We start from the raw sequence: 19,235 nt of genomic DNA, 5'->3' as shown, positions 1-19,235 counted from the left end.
ATTCTGAAAGTGGCCCAGCCAGGTACCACAGGAATATAGAGGAGAGAGAGAGACTCCATTTGACCAGTGGACACAGCAGAGGTGGTAACTGGCCAGCCTGCAGCAGGAAGGACAACGTGAGCAAACCTTAGGAGCAGGTATGGGGGAGTCAGGGCACCTGAACCTGCCTGGCTTGAGCTGAGGTGTGCACACAGGGGTAACACTGTGAATGACCTTGAATTTCAGGCAAAAGTGTCCGGTTGTCGGCAATGGGAATCAGTTAAGTCTTCTGAAAAAAGACTTCTGGGGGTGGGGCGCGGGGAATAAAAATCTTCTGAAAAAAGAAGTGCCAGGATGCTGAGGAAGGTTAATCAAGCAACAAAGCCAGATGACCGGGGAGGAGATAGGCAGGCAGACGAGGGGGTGCAGGGGCTCCTCCAACCCATCCCAGGAAGTAGCAGGAAGAGAAAAGACACATTAGGAAGGAAATCTGTCTGGGACTCTTATACTCCCCCCCCCCCACTTTTTTTTTTAAGAGAATAATGGGATTACTGAAGCAGTAACAAAAAGGTTAGGAAGATAGGAAAACACAAACATTGATAAATTAATTCCACGGGTTTTTAGCGCCCAATAACTACTTTAAAAAAATATATTGCAGGGGCATCTGGGTGGCTCAGTCGGCTGAGCCTCCGACTTCAGCTCAGGTCATGATCTTTCAGTTCATGGGTTCAAGCCCCGTGTCGGACTCTGTGCTGACAGCTCGGAGCCTGGAGCCTGCTTCGGATTCTGTGTCTCCCTCTCTTTCTGCCCCTCCCCTGCTTGTGCTCTCTGTCTCTCTTAAGAATAAAGAAGCATTAAAAAAATTTTAAATGATGTATTACAAAAGGAACTGAATATACTTTTTGACCCTCACACTATAATCACACTGCCTTCTCTCACCGCGACTCCAAAATAACCCAAAGTATGTCTGGTACAAGTACATCGCTCCTCGATTCAGAAGCTACTGCAGTGGTTCTCAAGCCAGGCTACACATTTAAAATCACCTGGGGAACTTGAAAAACTACAAGCGACAGGGTCCTTCTCAGAGAAACACTAATTGGACTGTCTGGGGTGCGACCCAGGTGATTCTGACAGACTGCCACCAATCTGAACCAGTGCTCGGGTTCAGTGATTCTCAACTGGAGACAAGTGTCCCCTAGGGGACATTTGATAACGTCTGAGGACAGTTTTGGTTGATGTGACTGGGGCAGGGTGGTGGTAAGAGAGCTGCTGGCATCTGGTAGGATAGATCAGGGTAGCCGCTCAACATTCTACAACGCACAGGACAGCCCCCCAACTCCCCAACAGAGAATTACTTGGCTCCAAATGTCAGTTGTTGAGAAGCCCCACTCTCCTTAAATACAATATTGAGGGCTGTGTTGTGTGTGCTATCTGGGGCTCGATGGAGTGGAAAGAAACCAAGATCTGAACACTGAGCAGGTCTCTTTCACCTCTTGGAGGCTCAGTTTTATCACCAGAAAAGTGGGAGATACTCCCTCCTGTCTTACAGGTTGTTTTCAAGCTAACCTGACAACTATGATACATTTGCTCTGCTTCACCTACCTTCTTGGCCTTACAAGCTTTCAAACGGAGATTTTCATATGTCTAGAATGTTCCCTGGGGTGGGGGTGGGCAGTAAATCTATGAGAACTCACAGGTAGCAGTGCCATGGAGCATCCTCTAGCCTGGCTGCGTAGGGTGATCAGCTGTGCAGGGCAGCAGTTGCTAGAAATGCAGAAACTCAGGCTGCCCCCCACAGGCCGGCTGAATCTGCATTTTCCCAAGCTCCACCCCCCCCCCCCCCACCATGATTCATATGCATATTAACATTTGAGCGGTGTGGCTCAACCAGCTTGCAGGTCAGTTTATGCCACTGCTTTCCTGCAGACTCTGAAGGCTTGGTTAAAAAAAATAATAAACCCTAAAAAGACTCTCCTCAAAGGGTGAGCATCGCATTCTCCTCTGGAGAAGGGCATCTAACACAGTTTAGAGATCCAAAGCCAAATGCATTTCACCCCATAGTTTTGGAAATAAAACCACATGCACGTGTTAAATCAGACCAGCGGTTTTCAAAGTGTAATCCCAGGATCATTGGTATCATCTGGGAACTTGTTAGACAAATTTTAGGGTGAGGGCCCAGTCCAACTCAAGGTGGTTCCCAACCACCTGGTGTGATTTAATAAGCCCTCCTGGTGCTTGCAATCCACACTAAAGTTTGAAAACCATGGGGGCAGCCTATAGCCCTTATGAATACGGATATGAATGCCCACGGATGTGAATGTTCACAGCCTTTGATCCAGTGGCGCCACCACTTCTGAGAATCTCTCCTAAGGAAAGAACCGTTCCTCTGCTGTGGGACGGTTCTGTCAGTCATGTTCTAATATGCCTAACGAACATCATCCTATAACAATCTCTTTTTCTTTTCTGCTTCAAGCATGTCTATCTCACCCTCACCCATTCTTTAGCTGCTGTCCACATCTTCCCAAAGACTAATCAGAGAAAAGTAATTGATGCAAAAATAACGTGAGACAGTGGAAAAGTCTGGAATCAGACAGGCCTAGATTGTCTCTTGCACTTAGCTATGAAACTCTGGTGAGTTATTTCACCTCTGAGCTCCAGCTTCTCCACTTGTAAACTGGAGATGATAATACTTACCTCATAGAACCATTGTTTCAGTACATACTCATTTATCATTATTTTTAATAAATAGGCAACAATACTGAAATATACTTGAATGGCAGCTATGTTTTGAAATTTTAAGAGGAATTGACATGAGACTGTCCCTCCATCACCACCTTCCTTGAAATACCCACAGATAGAGACACCGAGGAATGGGTTATGACGAAGGGAGGAACACTTTTCCAGAAAGCCACCCTCTGCTGGTCTCCATGACAGATGATTGTCTTCCTCCATCGCTATTTACACTTATCACCTTTGCAAGTTCCTCTTCTTTAGCTCCCTCCACAATTGTTGATGTTCTGTCCTTCGCCTGATTTTGTAGGACACCTCCCCTGCGGTGTGTGACACGTGCACACATCACTCAACCAGTCTTTAAATGCTAACCACTCCTACCTTTGAATCTTCTTCACTGCATCCCCAGCTTCAGACCTTTATTTCACTGACTTCTGGAAGTCTCCACCTGGACTGTCCAGTGAGGACCCCAGATGCCACACAGCCCACACAGTCCCTTTCTCTGAGAGCCAGCACTCCCAATCTCCTAACAAGAGAATAATCTTTTAAAATTGCAGAACTGATCTTCTCACACCCCTGCCCCACCCTGCCCCAGTCATAAATCAAATCCATCCTGTCACATCTCCCACCTCCTCTTTTCCCCCCATCTGGCACCTTCTCCCTGCGATATGCCACCCACCCTTCTGACAGGTTCTCTCCTCAAGCAAACTCAATTTGGGCTGCTCTGAACTCCTCTCAGCTAGGCCTAGCTTTTGGACTTCTGTGTTCGTCTCTATTTGCCCAATTTTAGCAAGAACCATGCTACGTCAGTTCAGCTGGAACCCCCACCCTCTATATGTGATCACCCTCACACTACTGGGTGTGTTTACCCTTGATGTTAGTCATTTTCCATGCAATGACCCCCCCACCAGGCTCTTTAGCTATAAATCCCCATTTTTTCCTGTTGTATTTGGAGATGAGCCCTGTCTCTCTCCCCTACTGCATAATGGCCAACTTTGAATAAACTCTTCCTTACCATCTTTATAAGTACCATGAATAATTTTATTTTTCAACAGTTCCCCAAATAGGACTCAAATGTGAGTCCTACATAGACTAGCAGTAATCAATCCTGGTTGCATCCTGGAAATATCTGGAAGCTTCTTAAAAAAAAAAAAGTCTGCTTATGTCTGGCTCCCACCTCAGACTAGTTAAACATCAGAGTAGGTGTGGGGGAGTGAGCAGGAAGTATTTTAAATTCCACAGGTGACCTCAATGAGCAGCCAGAGTTGAGAACATCACCACCTAGACAAATCAATTCTGCAGATACTATTTTGAGAGGCCACACTGACCATCATTAGGGTGTTTATCACCTTGTACCATCATTTTTCAGAGGGCAGGGATTCTGGCTTTTCAGTCTTTGGATTCCCAAAGTGGGTGGCAAGATGCCTGGCAATGCTTTTGAACTGATTCGCAGGAGTCAGAGCAAGTAGGCTGGGGTAGAGGAAGAGCCTCCAGTTTCAAGGCAAGCTGCTACTACTTCTCCCATTCACAAGGGCACAGGAGTTGTCACATAGTTCTCCAGGGTGACACAACCCTACGTGGCGGGCATTTTCAATTTAAGGTCTAAGCTCTGGGCTCATAGCTGTCCTAAATTGGCAGGTAAATGTCACAGTTAGCATTTTAATGTGTAGCTTCATGAAACATGGGTGGTCTAGAGTCATTGATTTGGGGGTGGATCTCAGCTCTTCAGGCATCAGTCACATGAACACAGTCACACTCCCTGCCCTCCACACCCATGGGAAAGGAATTGGGGTGAGTAGATATAGAAGGTCCCTAAAGTTCTTTCCATCTGCAACATCCTACAGTGCTCTGACAAACAAAATAGAAATGCCTGTCCTTAGTGGTGCATAAATAAAGCAGAAGTTACCAAAATGAGGGTGACAGTGATCAGGAAGGAAATTCACAAAGGCAACCAGGCTCAGAAGTAGCCTGCAATTTTACAACCCATCACTGGGCTTTGTCCGTGAAGATTATTGAAAGAAGAGAGGTATGACTTGGGGTGGTCAGAAGAATAATTCCAATCATGTTTCCTGAAATAATGTACTTTATATTCCTTTTGATTTCAAGGTGTCTGATACAGTTTCCAAAACATTCTTGCAAATGTCAAACTCCCTGTCAACCCTAAACCACCTGGAAAAAAATAACTGACAGGCAGCTAAATTAAGGAGCTATAATTTTGCTGAAGTGTTTCAGGGACCTTTTAAGCCACAAGAACCAAATTGGTATTGCTTCAGTAGATCCCAGAAGCTGCTTGAGCTAGAATAGACCACAAAACTTGCCCTCTCTCTCTCTTACACACAGACATACACATACACATATGCATACAAACAATGGTAACTATCTGAAGAGATGAATGTGTTAATCAGCTTGAATATGGTGATCGTTTCATAGTATATATGTAGATCAAATCATCAAATTGTACACCTTAAATGCATACAATTCCTAATCGTCAGCTAGATCTCAACTGAAAAAAAAACTGACCCTGTGTGAAATGAACCAGAACACTTTTCCATCACAGGACCCCATTTACCCTACTTGTCATGCTGAGCTTCCCTTGACCCACAGCCCAGAAGCAATCCTGCTGAGGCCTGAACCCCACCCTCATTCCCTGCAGCTCTCTTGCCTCCTAGATGGCAACAGAATTGGCAAGAACCCTTCCCTGGACAGTTCTGACCCAGCCATCAACTGGCTCTGAGGACCTCAGGCCTCGACTATTCTGCCTCACAGGACAGGTGACTGAAATAAGTTTTCTCTCATGGATACTACCATAGTTCTAGGAAAGCTCCACACCTCTCCCCTTTTCAGAAAGGGCTGGTCTGGGAATTCTATTCTCACACCCAGCAGCTCAGGAGAAGACGGCAGTTCTAAAGAAGGAAAATGTATTTAGGAAGCTGAATACCTACAAGGGGGTTGGCTGGGAAGGGAGGGAAGTGGGATCTAAGGTGGGTAGGAACAGGGAAGTCAGCAGGGGGCTGACTATGTGAGTTCAGTCTGTACTAACAGTTTGTTGGTGGCAGAGTTGGACCTCTTCCAAGCATGGCTTTGTCTTCTATGACTGGGAGGGTGTATCTACTTAAAAAGAAGAAATACCATTCCAGCCCTTGAATGACCCCCTCAAGACCTTTGCCAGCTGCCAAATATGAAAAAAAGAGCTGAGATGTTTGCCATGTGAAAATGTAGCTAGTGGCCCCCAAAGGCCCACTGGCCAGATTTTCATGAGATGCTTTGGCAAAGCCCTCTCCTGGCACCACCTTCACAACTCTAGACCAGGTCTCCAAATGAGAGGCAGGTGTGGAATGACAGCCTCTGGTCATTTTGCAAATCGGGCACTCAAGGTGTGCCACCCTCCCAGGTCAAGCGAAGCCTCTATGTCAGCTGCTACCAGTGGGTCTTGGCACTAAAAGCAGTTCATGGGAGACTTTGGTGACAAGCATCTCCTCAAAACCAGTGTGGGTCGAGGGATAAAGAGTAAGGAGGCATGGCCCTGGACTCTTAGCCTAAAGACACGAGAGAACCACAACGCAGGGGAGGGGATGCATATGGGCAGAGCTGTCTCCTAGTCCAAAGGCTCCTGATTGCTGGCAGTGTTCAGTGACTTGCAGAAGCAGCCAAAGGAGGGGAAAGAGGTTGCTCCATCTGTTGGAGTGAAAATAAAAACCCACAACCAAGTAATATACAACAGTTCTTGTCCTAGTCCAACGGTCACTGCCGGTCACTTACTCTCGTTGGGCCTCAGTTTCCTCAACTATAGTGTGGGCAGAGAGACCCCTATCTCACAGAATGAAGTGGCTCTCAGCATTACTATTCTCCAATTACATGTTACTTCTTCAGTTACCTATTGGTGATCTGGGCCCTGCAGGTCTGCCCTGGGCATCTAGGATCACAACAATGGCAGTACCTGAGGTGGGGCAGGAAGCAGACTAACCCAGGGTGATTTTTCCAGCCCCCCGGGATGGTCCTATTTTCAGAGCTCTCTGAAATAGTTCCTAGATCTCTAAGGAAAAGCATGGGTCTCATTAGCTTCCTGAGGGTCTGTCCTGGCTCTGCTTTAACACTGCAGGGTGGAACAGAATCTAGTACCTCGATCATTACAGGGAGGGTGGGGCAAGTTGTTCCCCTTGGTGGTTCGATTAGCAACTGCAGAAAGGATGCCAGAACCTACAGCATCTAGCCCCAGGGGTGGGAGCAAGCGTGTTCCCACCTACCAGCCTGGCCTCCAGGACAGCTCATGGGCCTGACTCCAATGTGAAGAAGGGTGGTGGAAACGCTCTGGAGAGGGACCAGTGTGACAGACCCAGCTCCAGGATGGAAGAAGCCTCATGGCCCCCTTCCTCCCCACTCTTCTGAAATGTTCCAGGAATTCTGCAACTCAGGCCACTTCCTTTCTGAGGCCCTGGAAATGAGCCCTAAACAAAACACCTGCTGACGATTTATTTGGTCAGGGCAAAAAAAGCTAAAGACGGGAGGGAATGAGCTGTTCTATGTTAGGAAGAGGGTGGATCCAAGAGAAAAGGAAGGAGGGAGAAAAAAAAATCTTACACCAAAGTAAAGCTGGAAGATGAGCATGGGCCAGAGGGAGGTGGGAAGAAAGGAGGACAAAGGCGGGAAAGCTGAGCAAGGGAGAGGCTGGGGAGAGACCCACTGCAGAAGATGCCATCCCAGCATCCTTTCAGGGGCCATAGGGCAGGCAGATACAGGACATCCATCCATCCATCCATCCATCCATCCATCCATCCATCCATCCAAACAAAAAATTACCAAGTATGTATTGTGAGTCAAGCATCTTTCTGGTTTCTGGAGACAGAGATGAAAAAAACACAGTCTTTAGTCTAGAAAAGGAAAGAAATGTAGGCCACGTGTAATTGCATTTTACCATCCTGAGCTGTCCCTAGGAGGGTCAAGAATCCAGGGCATTTCAACCGGCATGGGTTAACCAGGATAGCTGCACAGGAAAGGGCCATACCATCAATGTATTATATAGGTCCCTTGGAATAGCCTTAAAGAAAGCAGTTGCAAAACTGAATACTAACAATGCCATCAAAGGGAAGTGAGGTTCATGCCCTGTGGCCTGACCTTCCACACACAGTGCAGGGAGTGTTTTCTCCAGTTGCCCATGCAAAAGGCCAGGCCTCTTCCAAGCCCTGTAGACATTGTTCTGGAAATGCTTCTGGCAGGAGGTGACCCTTCTAGCTGAGTGTTAAATCATGAAGACTCATATCCACAGACAAAGGAGAAGGACACATTCTAAGCAGGGAAACAAGGCCCAACAGAACCCAAAGCAAACCAAGAGCAAGCACAGCCCAGTTACGGCTGGAACATGCTGGGAGATGCAAGGCAGAGGAAACTGAAGAGAGAGACCAAAATCAAGGTCGAAACCAGCATTCTCCATCATGTGTCTTTTTTCACTGGAACTTTTCTTCCCCCAGTGCACATGAATGCTATCAGGTTAGGTGGGCTCTCCAGTTCGTTATAGGCCCGCTCTCTCCTATGGCCTGGCCCAGTCGATAATTATGGTACCAGCCTGCCCCTTCTAGGCATCTGAATTCAGTTTGTGCTGTGAGCCAAATAAAAAAGAACCTACTTTGCTACATCACGAGGAGTAATGCGCAGCTGCTGACTGGACATAAATGGAGACCGGCACTCACAGAACAGCCGATTTCACAAAAGATACCCTAAGGATTTCTCTTAGACCTGGCAATCCCGCATCCACGGATTTATTCTAACAAAATCACTTTTATAAGATACAGTATTATTTATACGGCCGAAGAATGATCAGTGGGTTTGTCACAACAAAGGGACTACCACTAGGGGCCATGCCGGTCAAGCTACGTGTTTCGGACTCCAAAAGGACTATGCCAGGCTGGGAGCAAGAAGGAAACAAGAGGGTGCACAGGTGTGGAAGAGGGAGAAGGTGGAGGCAGCCCAAGAAAGAAGGAGGGGCCTTCCTGCTGGGGACCAGGATGGTCAGGAAATGACCGACAGCAGGCCTGGCACAGAGCAAGGCCACAGGCTTCTAGCCCATCAGAGCAGGAGAAGCTCCCATCCCCACCCCGACACCATGCCCCCCGTGCTGATGCCACCTGCGAGCGACATGAGAAGCTACTCAGGTTAACAAAACTCAGGAGAACAGGGATCTTGCCGTTGAGATACATCACTGCAGATTTAGTATCTGTTCTGGGTTTCTTGTTGCTTTTTCCATTAAGTAGCCTTTTTCTGATAATCTCACATTGAGGACTTACAGGAAGGTCAGATGTTGAGCTAACAGGAGGTCAAGTACAATGCCCCAGAAGCTGACTTCTCCCTGGACAGGCGGGCAGCTTCTCCAATAGTGGAAAGCAGCAAGTTGCCAAATGTCTAGGGACAGGTGGTCAAGCATGTAAAGCCAGTCACATGAAGGAAGTGTTTTGCACTCACTGAAAATGACAAGTATGAAGGTTACAAAGTAATGTGGGGAAAAAAGTACTAATAATGTTGTGGAAAAAGTCTAGCACAAAAAAGTATATAATGTCATCCATGTAAAAACGATGTATGCAAATGGACAAAGACAAAAGAAAACTCAGAAAGATAAAAACAGTGGGGCAGAGGGCTATAGGTAATTTTTCAAAGTATCTTTATTCTTACAGGGTTGTCTTAGTATTACAATCCAGTTTTACATAAGAGAGAAACACACACACACACAATGGTTCTCAAACTACAGGGCTGGGCTGGTACAGTAGTAATCTAACTTTGGCCTGATCACTTATAGGGCTTGTTAAACTGATTGCTAGGCCCATCCCCAGGGTTTCTGCATCAGTAGATCTGGGGTGGGGCCCAAGAATTCACACTTAAAGGGGTGGCTTAGTTGGTTAAGCATCCAACTCTTGGTATCGCATTGGGCTCTGTGCTGACAATGTGGAGCCTGCTTGGGATTCTCTCTCTCCCTCCCTCTCACTCTGCCCCATACGCCCTCAAAATAAACAAACGTTTAAAAAGAAGAATTTGCATTTTTAATAAGTTCCCAAATGATGCTGCTGTGGGCCCATGCTTTGAGAACCACTGGGCTAGTGTGTGGTCTCTATGAAAGTATGAACCTTGAGCTGCTGAGGAGGATGTCAGGAGCCAATATGGTGAGGTCTCCAGCGTTGCCACCCTGATCAGAAAGTCCCTCATGGCTCACAGAGACCGAGAGACTGTTATAGATGGGTGAGGTGCCAAACCCCCTAGTTTCTGGGGGTACCATGGTGTCTGACTCCAGGGCTCCCTAGTAGATACTCCTTTAAGGCAGCTGCTCATTTAAGGAATCTCTCGCCGGGTGACTGCTTTTCCACATCTGCTCTTCTCTGCAGTCCCCTAGAATCCAGAACATGGAGCTTCACAACATCAGGGCCCATGAGTGATCTACCCCCACTGCCAGCTTTCATATGGGAAGAAACCAAGGCCCAGAGTAGAAAACCATGCAGCTGGCTCCTGGCAGATCTGAGACTAGAACCCAGGGCTCCTGGATTCTGAGCCATAACTCTTTCTTTCCCATTATGCTCTGTGCTCTCAAAAACCAGTGGAGCTCCTCTGCCAACATTCAGTCACTGATAAAGATATCTGCTGGCCCGGCCACCCACAGCCTTTCACCCTGAGCAGGTGTTGCTGATTAGAAGCTTCTGTGCTGGGGCCAGCACTCCCATTGTGGGGGTCACATGCATGCTGCCACTGCCCAAGTTCAAACCGAGACCCTCCTGGACCACAAGTGCCAGTGCTGCCAGGAAACTTCTTCCTGGGGTCTGTGTTAAGCGGCGTCCAGCTGGTTGGCCCTTGGGAGACTCTGAACCCCCTCCTCACCAAGCACTTTGGTATTCATGACCCTCCTTTGAAAAGGCGTTTTGGCAGCAGGAGTTTGCCCTGTGAACTTGCCATAATTAAAGCCACCCAGAGAGACTCAGCAGAGGCTCAAATTTGATTTCAGAGCCTGAAATCAGTTGGCCCAGTGTTCTGAAAGGCACACATTGCCTGCTGTCCCCTAGCTCCAGTTCACAGGCCTCCAGGGGTCTCCATGAGACATTTTGGTACTATATCTTGCTGGGTAGATGCAAACCCAAAAGGTTGTAAGTGTAGAGTGCATTTCTGGGTAAAAATATCTGCATTCCTTACCTCATTTACCCCCAGCCCCGTTTTTCACCCATCCAAAGGATACAGAGAAACCATGCCTTCTAACAGAGTCCTTTACTGTTATTGTAATAAACTTTTGCCAAAGTGAACAAAGAATCAATATCTGCTAATGGAAAAACATTGCTACTAGTATTATCAGAGAATCTGGTTCTTAATAGGTCAAACTGTGCTTCAAATCAGAGGCCCCACATAGATGCTGGCAGAAATCTCCTTAAAGGGGATTCAGGCCACCTTCAGGTTTGGGATTTTGCCAGCCAAGAATGTCAAATGTAATTAATGTAAACCCATGCAGGCAAACTGGCCTGGTTTTTACCCTCTGGCTGGGTCCACCTGTATAGTAGGTGAATTATTCCCCAAAACAATGTTGTGATCATTAGTTTCAGTAAGATGGATCACCATGGACCTTTCACACAGCTGCATAACATGAACTGTCACTAGAAGTTAAGGCATAACTTTGTAGCCCCATTTTACAGATGAGGAACTCAAGTCAGATCCAGAAAGCTTGAAAGGCTTACCCACGATCTCACAGTGAATAAATTTGGGCTTAGACCCAGTCCTCTTGAGCCCCACACCCTTCTACTTCTTTTTCAAAGTTTCAGAAAAGTCTTTTTTTTTAAACCCACGTGCAATGATACAGTGAAGAAGGCACCTCCATATTGCTTGTGGCTATCCCCAGGAATATCTGATTCCACTAGAATATGATATCTTTAAGGAAAAGGACTTTTGATTATTTGCCTTAATATATTCAGCACTTGGCTTATTCCAGCTCATTGTATACAAACACAGAATGCTGGTAGTTATAAGAGTTGACAACTCTAACCTCAATCAAAGTTGATATAAAGCTAAAACTGGTTTAAAATTCCAATAAAGTGAAAAATGGGATTTCCTTGGGGTTTGAAGTGCTCCATAATAGCTAATATGCATTGAGTACTTATTGTGTATCAGGCTGTTCTTCTGTAATTTACACGGAATAACTTATATACTGTTTACCAAATCCTAGAAGGCAGGTGCTATAGTTGTCCTCATTTTACAGACTGGGTAAGTCAGGCTGAGTAGAGAAGGAACATGTGACACTGAAGAGCACATACTAACCGGCCCAGCAGAGATTTGGGCCCAGACCATATAACAGCAGAACCCATGATACTAACATTGCTATACTGCCCCTGGTTATGCACCTGACTAGAAAGGTAGGTGCAGTCCTGAAGGTGTCTTGCTGTTAAGCAAGCCAAGACGCTTTTGCTATTCCTGGTCAGACTGTAGGAGTGAGGGCTATGAGGATCCCCCCAAACCATGCCAGAAACATCAATGCCCTAAGGAATACATCATCTTATGTGTACAAGTAGCCCTAATGTTTGCCAAATGATTCAGTTAAAGGAATAGATGATCTATCTGCTAAGCACCAATGGGCTGCTGAGGCCATCAGAAGTGTAAGTCTGCAACCCAGAAAGGGATGTCACTAACAGAAGAAGCCGGAACAAATCAAGTCAAGTTCCAGGAAGACATAATCATTCCAGGGCCCTTCAGAAGCACGGCCTTAATCTGACCGGGGGGGGGGGGGGGGGACGCGGTAAATACTATTTTTTTTTTTAACGTTTATTTATTTTTGAGACAGAGAGAGACAGAGCATGAATGGGGGAGGGGCAGAGAGAGAGGGAGACACAGAATCGGAAGCAGGCTCCAGGCTCTGAGCCATCAGCCCAGAGCCCAACGCGGGGCTCGAACTCACGGACCGTGAGCTGAAGTCGGACGCTTAACCAACTGAGCCACCCAGGCGCCCCGGTAAATATATTATTAAGTAGGAACCTGTGTTAGTAACCACCCCCGTCTGAAAATCCACACTAAAACTTCCTATAGAATGCTGATTTTGTTGACCTAATACTCAAGTCCACTCCTATGTAAAGAAGTGAGAGGAAATTTCCTCCTGCAGTGGCCAAGCAAGGAATGACTCTGACCAAACATTTGTAGAAATCCCAAGGACTTGGTTTTGCCCCCCAACCCCCAGCTTGATGTTGGTCTTCGTGGGGTGGCAGACACCTGCAGGGTTTTACCTGTGTGTGTTCCCCTGTTCCCATTAGCGATGCAGCCTCCTGAAGGCAAAGAGACAGAAGAGAGCTTGATGCCTGAGTTACCAACAGGCTGCCATTCTGAAAAATCCAAAGGCAAGGGACCTGCTGCTGGTTAATGGGCATCACCCATTAATCCTGACTCCCTGCTGCTATTCAGCTGTTAAGGATGTGCGGCCCGCCCTCAGTCTCTACTTCCCCAAACACATCCTGTTCCTATTGAGGCACCCACAGAATCTCTGGCTCCACAAAACACCATCCAATTGGGGCATTCAGAGAAACACACAAGCATATAAAGTCATATGCGGTAGTGCCCCAGAGATGGAGCTTTTCACCCACCTCTAGGGCCAAAGACCCACCCCACATGACCACATGTGGTGTGCATACCAGTAACTCCTGATTGGGTTAACTCTAACAGTAAGTCAGATTGCTACAGAGCTGATGCTAGCCTTATTTTTGTCCTTTCAAATTTTTTTTTAATGTTTATATTTGAAAGAGAGAGAGAAAGAGACAGTACATGAGCAGGGGAGGGGCAGAGAGAGACAGAGACAGAATCTGAAGCAGGTTCCAGGCTCTGAGCTGTCAGCACAGAACCTGACACGGGGCTCCAACTCACGAGCCATGAGATCATGACCTGGGCCAAAGTTGGATGCTTAACTGACTGAACCACCCAGGTGCCCCAGCTAGTTAATTTTTTCTAAATTTATTGTGGAGGGTGAGGCGGGAAGATATCAGAAAGAGAGGAAATAGCAGAAAGTGGAGGAACAGATATGTGTCTGTACAAACCAATTTCTAAAAGTCTTTTGTCTGTTCAAACATACAAAAAATCTCAAAGATAAAATTGAGGGAGAAACACCAACTAAATGGTTAAGGTCTCTGAATGTTTCCAAGCAAAGACCCCTGACCCAGCCAGCTACATCTCCGTGATCCTCTTCCTGCCAATGTACAGTGGGAAGGGCACAGAAAGACCTACATTGTACTTTCACTTGTCATTTACCAGCTATAAGACCTGAGGCAAGTGATTTAATATTTCCGAGACTTAATCTAGTAAACTGGACTTGTAAGACCTTCGTCACAGAGTTCTATAAGACATATATGTAAAGCACCCAGTCTGGGTCCTGGAGCACAGGATTGCACATTAGCAGTTGCTTTTATTTCATGTCTAACACAGACCAGCAAAGATGTCGGGGTCTCCCCACTTCCCCTGAGGCAGCCAGCCGATCCCATACCACAAAGGCCCTGGAGTTGGAAGAATTGTTATTTCCCCCTATACTATACCTATCCATAATCCCCAAATTCAATTCTGTGAGATCACTTCTGCACTTTCTTATCACAAACTCCACAGGCAAAGTGTTCTGGGACCAAAAGGATCCTAGGAATTTGGCCTAGAGAACAAAAGCCCATCAGCTCACCCGCACTGAACAGAAGGAGGCTTGACTTCTCCATCAATCAGCCTAATAGCAGGGGAAACATCTCCACTGCTGTTCCCTGTGTTTGCAGATAAGCCAGGAACAGGGTGTGCGGTGTGCTGGGGGAGGGCAAATACCACGGCCAAGGATGCTAAGGTGGCAGGAGTCACACACCTGCCCTCAGGTCTGGCCCTCGGTCTTTCCATGGATTCTGAAAGCCGTTGGCCACAAGACTGATCCACAGCCAAGGCTGCACTTCAGTGGCCCTTAGATACACCCCTCCTCATGCCCTGTACCTGCTCAAAACTCTCCATAGCCTCCAGTATCCCATCAGGGCCACACTCCTCCATCTGAGTATGAGGGCCCATCATGATCTGACCCATTCTCACTGCTTCCCACTTGATCCCCACAGCCCCTTGACATCTGCCTTCTCTCCTGGTGTCCCCAGAGTTCCACAAACCGCATATGTCTTGTCCCTGTGCCTCCTGTTCTACTGGCTTCCTTCCTGGAGCACCCTGCCTCCTCTCCCCAGAAAAGCCTAACTTGATTTCAGCCAAGGGCCAGGTCCTGCCCTGCTTCATCCATGAAGCCCACCAAGGCAGCAGCACAGAGCCGTGTCAGCACAGTCAGGTAGGCCTAGCTTTGTACCCAGCTCCAGCTAACCAGCTAATTGTGGACAATTTACCTAACCTTTCCAGTCCTCCGTCTACTATTTGGAAAATGACAATAGTAAGTGCCTCATGGACTGGATGGGGGCTGCTAAATAAGATCGTGCTTGCAAACATGCACTTAGCACAGTGCTTGGCACACAGTAAAACCTTTATAGGAATTCCCAGTTTTAATTTTAAAGGAGTCTAAGCCAGTTTTAGTTGTCTACCTCAACTTTTAAACCCTCATAAATGGCAGCTATTATTTTAATTATTATTTCCTGCCTATTCCAACCTTCTCTTACAAATTCCCATAGCACCTATAGTCTGTTTCATATCGTTCAGTGATATTCGTTACGGTTTTTCATATCTTAGCTTTGTCTAATTGTAGGTTTGCTCCCTTTGTTCATATCCAGAGAGAGGGAGGTGGGGGTAGATTCATGTCGACTGGATCATTTCTGTCACTAAGAACCCGGTGGATGTCTAAGTCAGTTCTCTGGGATTCAGTTTAGTTATCTAGAAATAGGGAAAATAGCACTTGCTCTACTTACCTCATAATGTTACTGCAGGGAGCAAAATATAGTGGTATATGTACAAGCATGTTATAGCTGCAAAGCACTACAAATGTCTAAGGAATCTGTTTATCTTATTTGCAAGCGTGGTGAAGATAATCTCTGTGGAGTTCACTTGGAAAATTACTCCAAACACTTTCAGCTCAATGAGGCCTGTGATTGTAATAGTCTATTTCTTAATTCCTAATTGGACCCCTCTGGCTCATATGGCAGCAGCTGCCCAGCAGGGCCAATGACACCCAGTGAGAAAGCCCCAAGCAGAGCTGGAGGTGAAAGGTGGTAGGACCCATTGCCTGGATGAGAACAGCTCACAGAGCCCTCCCAAAGCAGAGGAAACCCCATGTGCAGAGGTGCAGAGGTGCAGAGGTATCAAAGGGAACAAAGAAGCTCATGGGGGTTGGCAGAGAAAAGGTAGCCTGGCAAATTGTGTACAGCTTTACGTGTCATGCTGGGGCGCCCAAACTCTATCATGGCCAGGGGACCAATCACTTTTTCTCCCTTCCCAACTGGTAGGAATATATCTCTTTCCTGCTGTTTAGTTTGTTCAGGCAAAAAGCTGAGAACAAGACACAAACAATTATGTCACTCCCAAAGCGTAAGGGCCATCTGGGGGATGTCTTGTGCCAATGCTGCATTCATCACATGTCGGGTCAGGGAAACTGGGGAATGAGGTGAGGGCCAGCAGACAGGTTTGGGGGCTAATGACATTCTTCCTGTGTCCAACATGGAGGACAGTCCACCAAAGCAGATGTCCTCCATAATGTATGTGCTTCCCCAATCTTAAATCTGCACCACCTCTAACGGCTTACATGGCAAATTACTTCCTTTCTGACTTTCAAGTGCCTTCTGGTATTTATCTCCCTCCTGATCTTGTCCCAAAATAATATACCCTAAAAATAACCAATGAATTAAGTTTTTATCAGCCACTGATCATGACACAGAGAGCTCTGTTTCTCAGCCGGGGTTGCAGAGAGGGTACAGGGGCTGTGTATGGCCTGAAAACATCCCCAGATGATTATGAAGTCCCCAGTTGGAGCAGCATTAGGATAGTGAACAAGTAATCCTCATTTTTAGGAGGTGTAAAGTCAGGAAACGATTGGAATTATGGAGAGGAACCTTGGATCATACTTAAGATACATTTTCTAATGACTAGCCGGTGAGTGTGCACACATGTGTGTGTGTTGGTACATCCCAGAACAAAATGCCAGAACCTTTAATTCTCTCCTGGCCACGTATTTGCTCAAGAAAATGTTCCCACACTGCCTGGCTCATTTGGCAGGAGAATAGATCCACGTGCCAATCCATAGGCTGACCCACAAGACCTCACAAGTAAAAACCAAAGGCATTTTTAACAAAGTACATTTTCCTTCTTGTTGTTCACTGTGACACACAATGACATTCCTCTGATATTCTGGGTACATAACATGGACTGGAGAAGATACCATGTGTCATGGAGAGTCCCAACTCGATCTTGGACAGGGGACTGATATTTTTCCCTTCCCAACATGGACTGGTAAGTGAAGAAGAGAAAAAGTGTTTACAACAAGGGAGAGGCATTTTACAAGTCACCAAAATATGGGCCCCTTCAGGCTATAGCCAGGCCTTCATTCTCAGCGCTGACAGGGTAGGTGGTGTGGTTTCTCTTCTTAACAGTAATTACTGTTGGATGAATACATGAATTAATGATAACTGATATCTCATTAAAGAAAAGTATTTCTAATGGTTTCAATGTGAAATCTCTCTCCTTAGAAGCCTCTGATTCTTTGCCTATCTTGCTATTTCTCAACACACGAATGCTATGCCACCATATGTAACAAAACCAAAGATTTCTATCTTGAGGAACACATCTTCACTTCTCTTAGGAAACACTGCCATATAACAGAAGGAGCATGAAATTTAGAGCCAGAAAATCTAGATTTATATCCCACCTTTGCCACTTACTGACTATGTGATCTTGGGCAAGTCATTTTATTTCTAGAAACGTAACGGTTTCCTCAGCAGTAAAACAAAGGTACTAATTATCTAGTTGTTGAGACCATGAAAACAACACATGAAAATATTCTGCAGCTGCAAAATGTTGGTTATTATTAAACCAGAAAGCAAAAACAGTTAACACAAGTTTAAGACTTTATCTACTCTTACTGGGGACTCAACATGTTTCCTCATCAACAAGAATTGAATGTATGTGCTGGGTTTCCATCAAGAATTAGATTTTGGCACTTTGCATGTGTGGATACTTCAGTTATGAATTCATGGTTTCATAATCACATAGGAGAATGGGTGAATGGCTGTCTTCCCTTTTTATCTACTATGAATTATATAAGGATGATTTTAAACCTGGAAATATGATGCATAATTCTCAATTATGTATTTTTCTTCCCATGAGTGTTTTAAAAAGCAGTTTTGTGATTAATTGGCCCTAACTAAGTTAAAGAAATTATTGAGCTATTGACAATGCATAAATAGAATGACCATTGATAACCATTACTTAGCACAAATTAATATTTATTTTATTCTACATTTCATTTTTAACAGAAGCTTTCATTCTAAAGTCAAATTTTGATATACCATAAATTCCTATAATTCTTCTAAATTCCTCAAATTCCTATATTGCCTAAATTTCAGATGGACTTGTAAAGCAGAAAGTACAAGTCAAAGGCAAGGTCAAAATATGACCCTATATTAATTGTGTCTGGAAGTAATTTATATACTGTATGTAGGACCAGTCTCCATAAGTGGTATTTGGTCTGCTAAAATTACATTTACTCTTGAAATTTTAGTGTCTCAACATTTCTTTAGGTACTTGGTCTGCAATTAAGGCACTCCCCCATTAGGTGGCAGTAGTGTCACAGTCTTGCTGTATTCAAATAAGATTCTGTCTACAAAAGATGCTTTCTTACCTGAGAGGGAGAACTTATTTTTCTTCCTTAAAAAAAAAAAAAAAAAGGAAAAAAGCTCTTTATGAAAAGAGCCACATTTTAACAGTATCGAAAAGACCACTTTAGTTTGTAATACTTAATATGAAGTAGTATCAAACCATTATAAATTTGACATCAACTATTCATCCTTACTCAGTTACTAATTAATATAATTTTTTGTCCTCCAGAACTGAATGCAGAGTTTATCTCAAACTCACTACAAATCCTAAGCTTGTATTCTGACACTCACTCCTTTAGCTTCTGAACTTCATGCTCTTTGCTTCAACACACCTGTGGGACATCTTCTCTTGATAGCACAGCTGTGCCCCCGTAAGTATAAGAATTCCATTTTCTTACTTAGTTCTTAGACACAACCTGAGGGGAAGTTTTGCTTTGTTTCTCTGGCTATTCCATCAGCTCTACAGCCCTTCAGACTTGCCTGGCCCATCTCCCAGGCAGAAGGGAAAAGCAGTAACAGACAGGTACAAGCGCCCGTGGGCAGCAAACACCACAAATCCTTTCACTACATGGAAGAAAGTGATGTTTCACTCTTTTCTTAGGGGAGAAACACCCCTCCTGCCCAGGGGAATTTGGAGCTGTTGGTTCATTTAAATATCGTCTCTCTCTCTCTTTGTGGTTCCCTTAGTAACGACTCTAACTCAGGGTCAGGTACAAACTGTTTCACAACTGCTTTATAAAAGAGCTTTTATCTTTTATCACAAAACAGTACATCTTGCAA

General features: G+C 45.5%; 1 protein-coding gene across 5 annotated transcripts in view; it reads right to left on the bottom strand.

The window, feature by feature from the left end:
• The window catches only part of MSRA (methionine sulfoxide reductase A), a 449,572-nt gene that overhangs the window by 36,807 nt on the left and 393,530 nt on the right, over positions 1-19,235 (bottom strand). For 2 of the 5 annotated variants that reach the window (XM_027069623.2, XM_027069606.2), the window contains one exon: positions 12,936-12,974. The exons of the other annotated variants lie outside the window; for them this stretch is intronic. In XM_027069623.2, the coding sequence (XP_026925424.1) occupies positions 12,936-12,974 (39 nt within the window). The remainder of the gene's footprint in view (positions 1-12,935; positions 12,975-19,235) is intronic. 5 annotated transcript variants of the gene reach the window in all.

The sequence above is a fragment of the Acinonyx jubatus genome, chromosome B1, assembly GCF_027475565.1.
Source record: "Acinonyx jubatus isolate Ajub_Pintada_27869175 chromosome B1, VMU_Ajub_asm_v1.0, whole genome shotgun sequence".
Classification (NCBI taxonomy): Eukaryota; Metazoa; Chordata; class Mammalia; order Carnivora; family Felidae; genus Acinonyx; species Acinonyx jubatus.
This window is presented reverse-complemented; position numbering and strand designations above follow the sequence as displayed.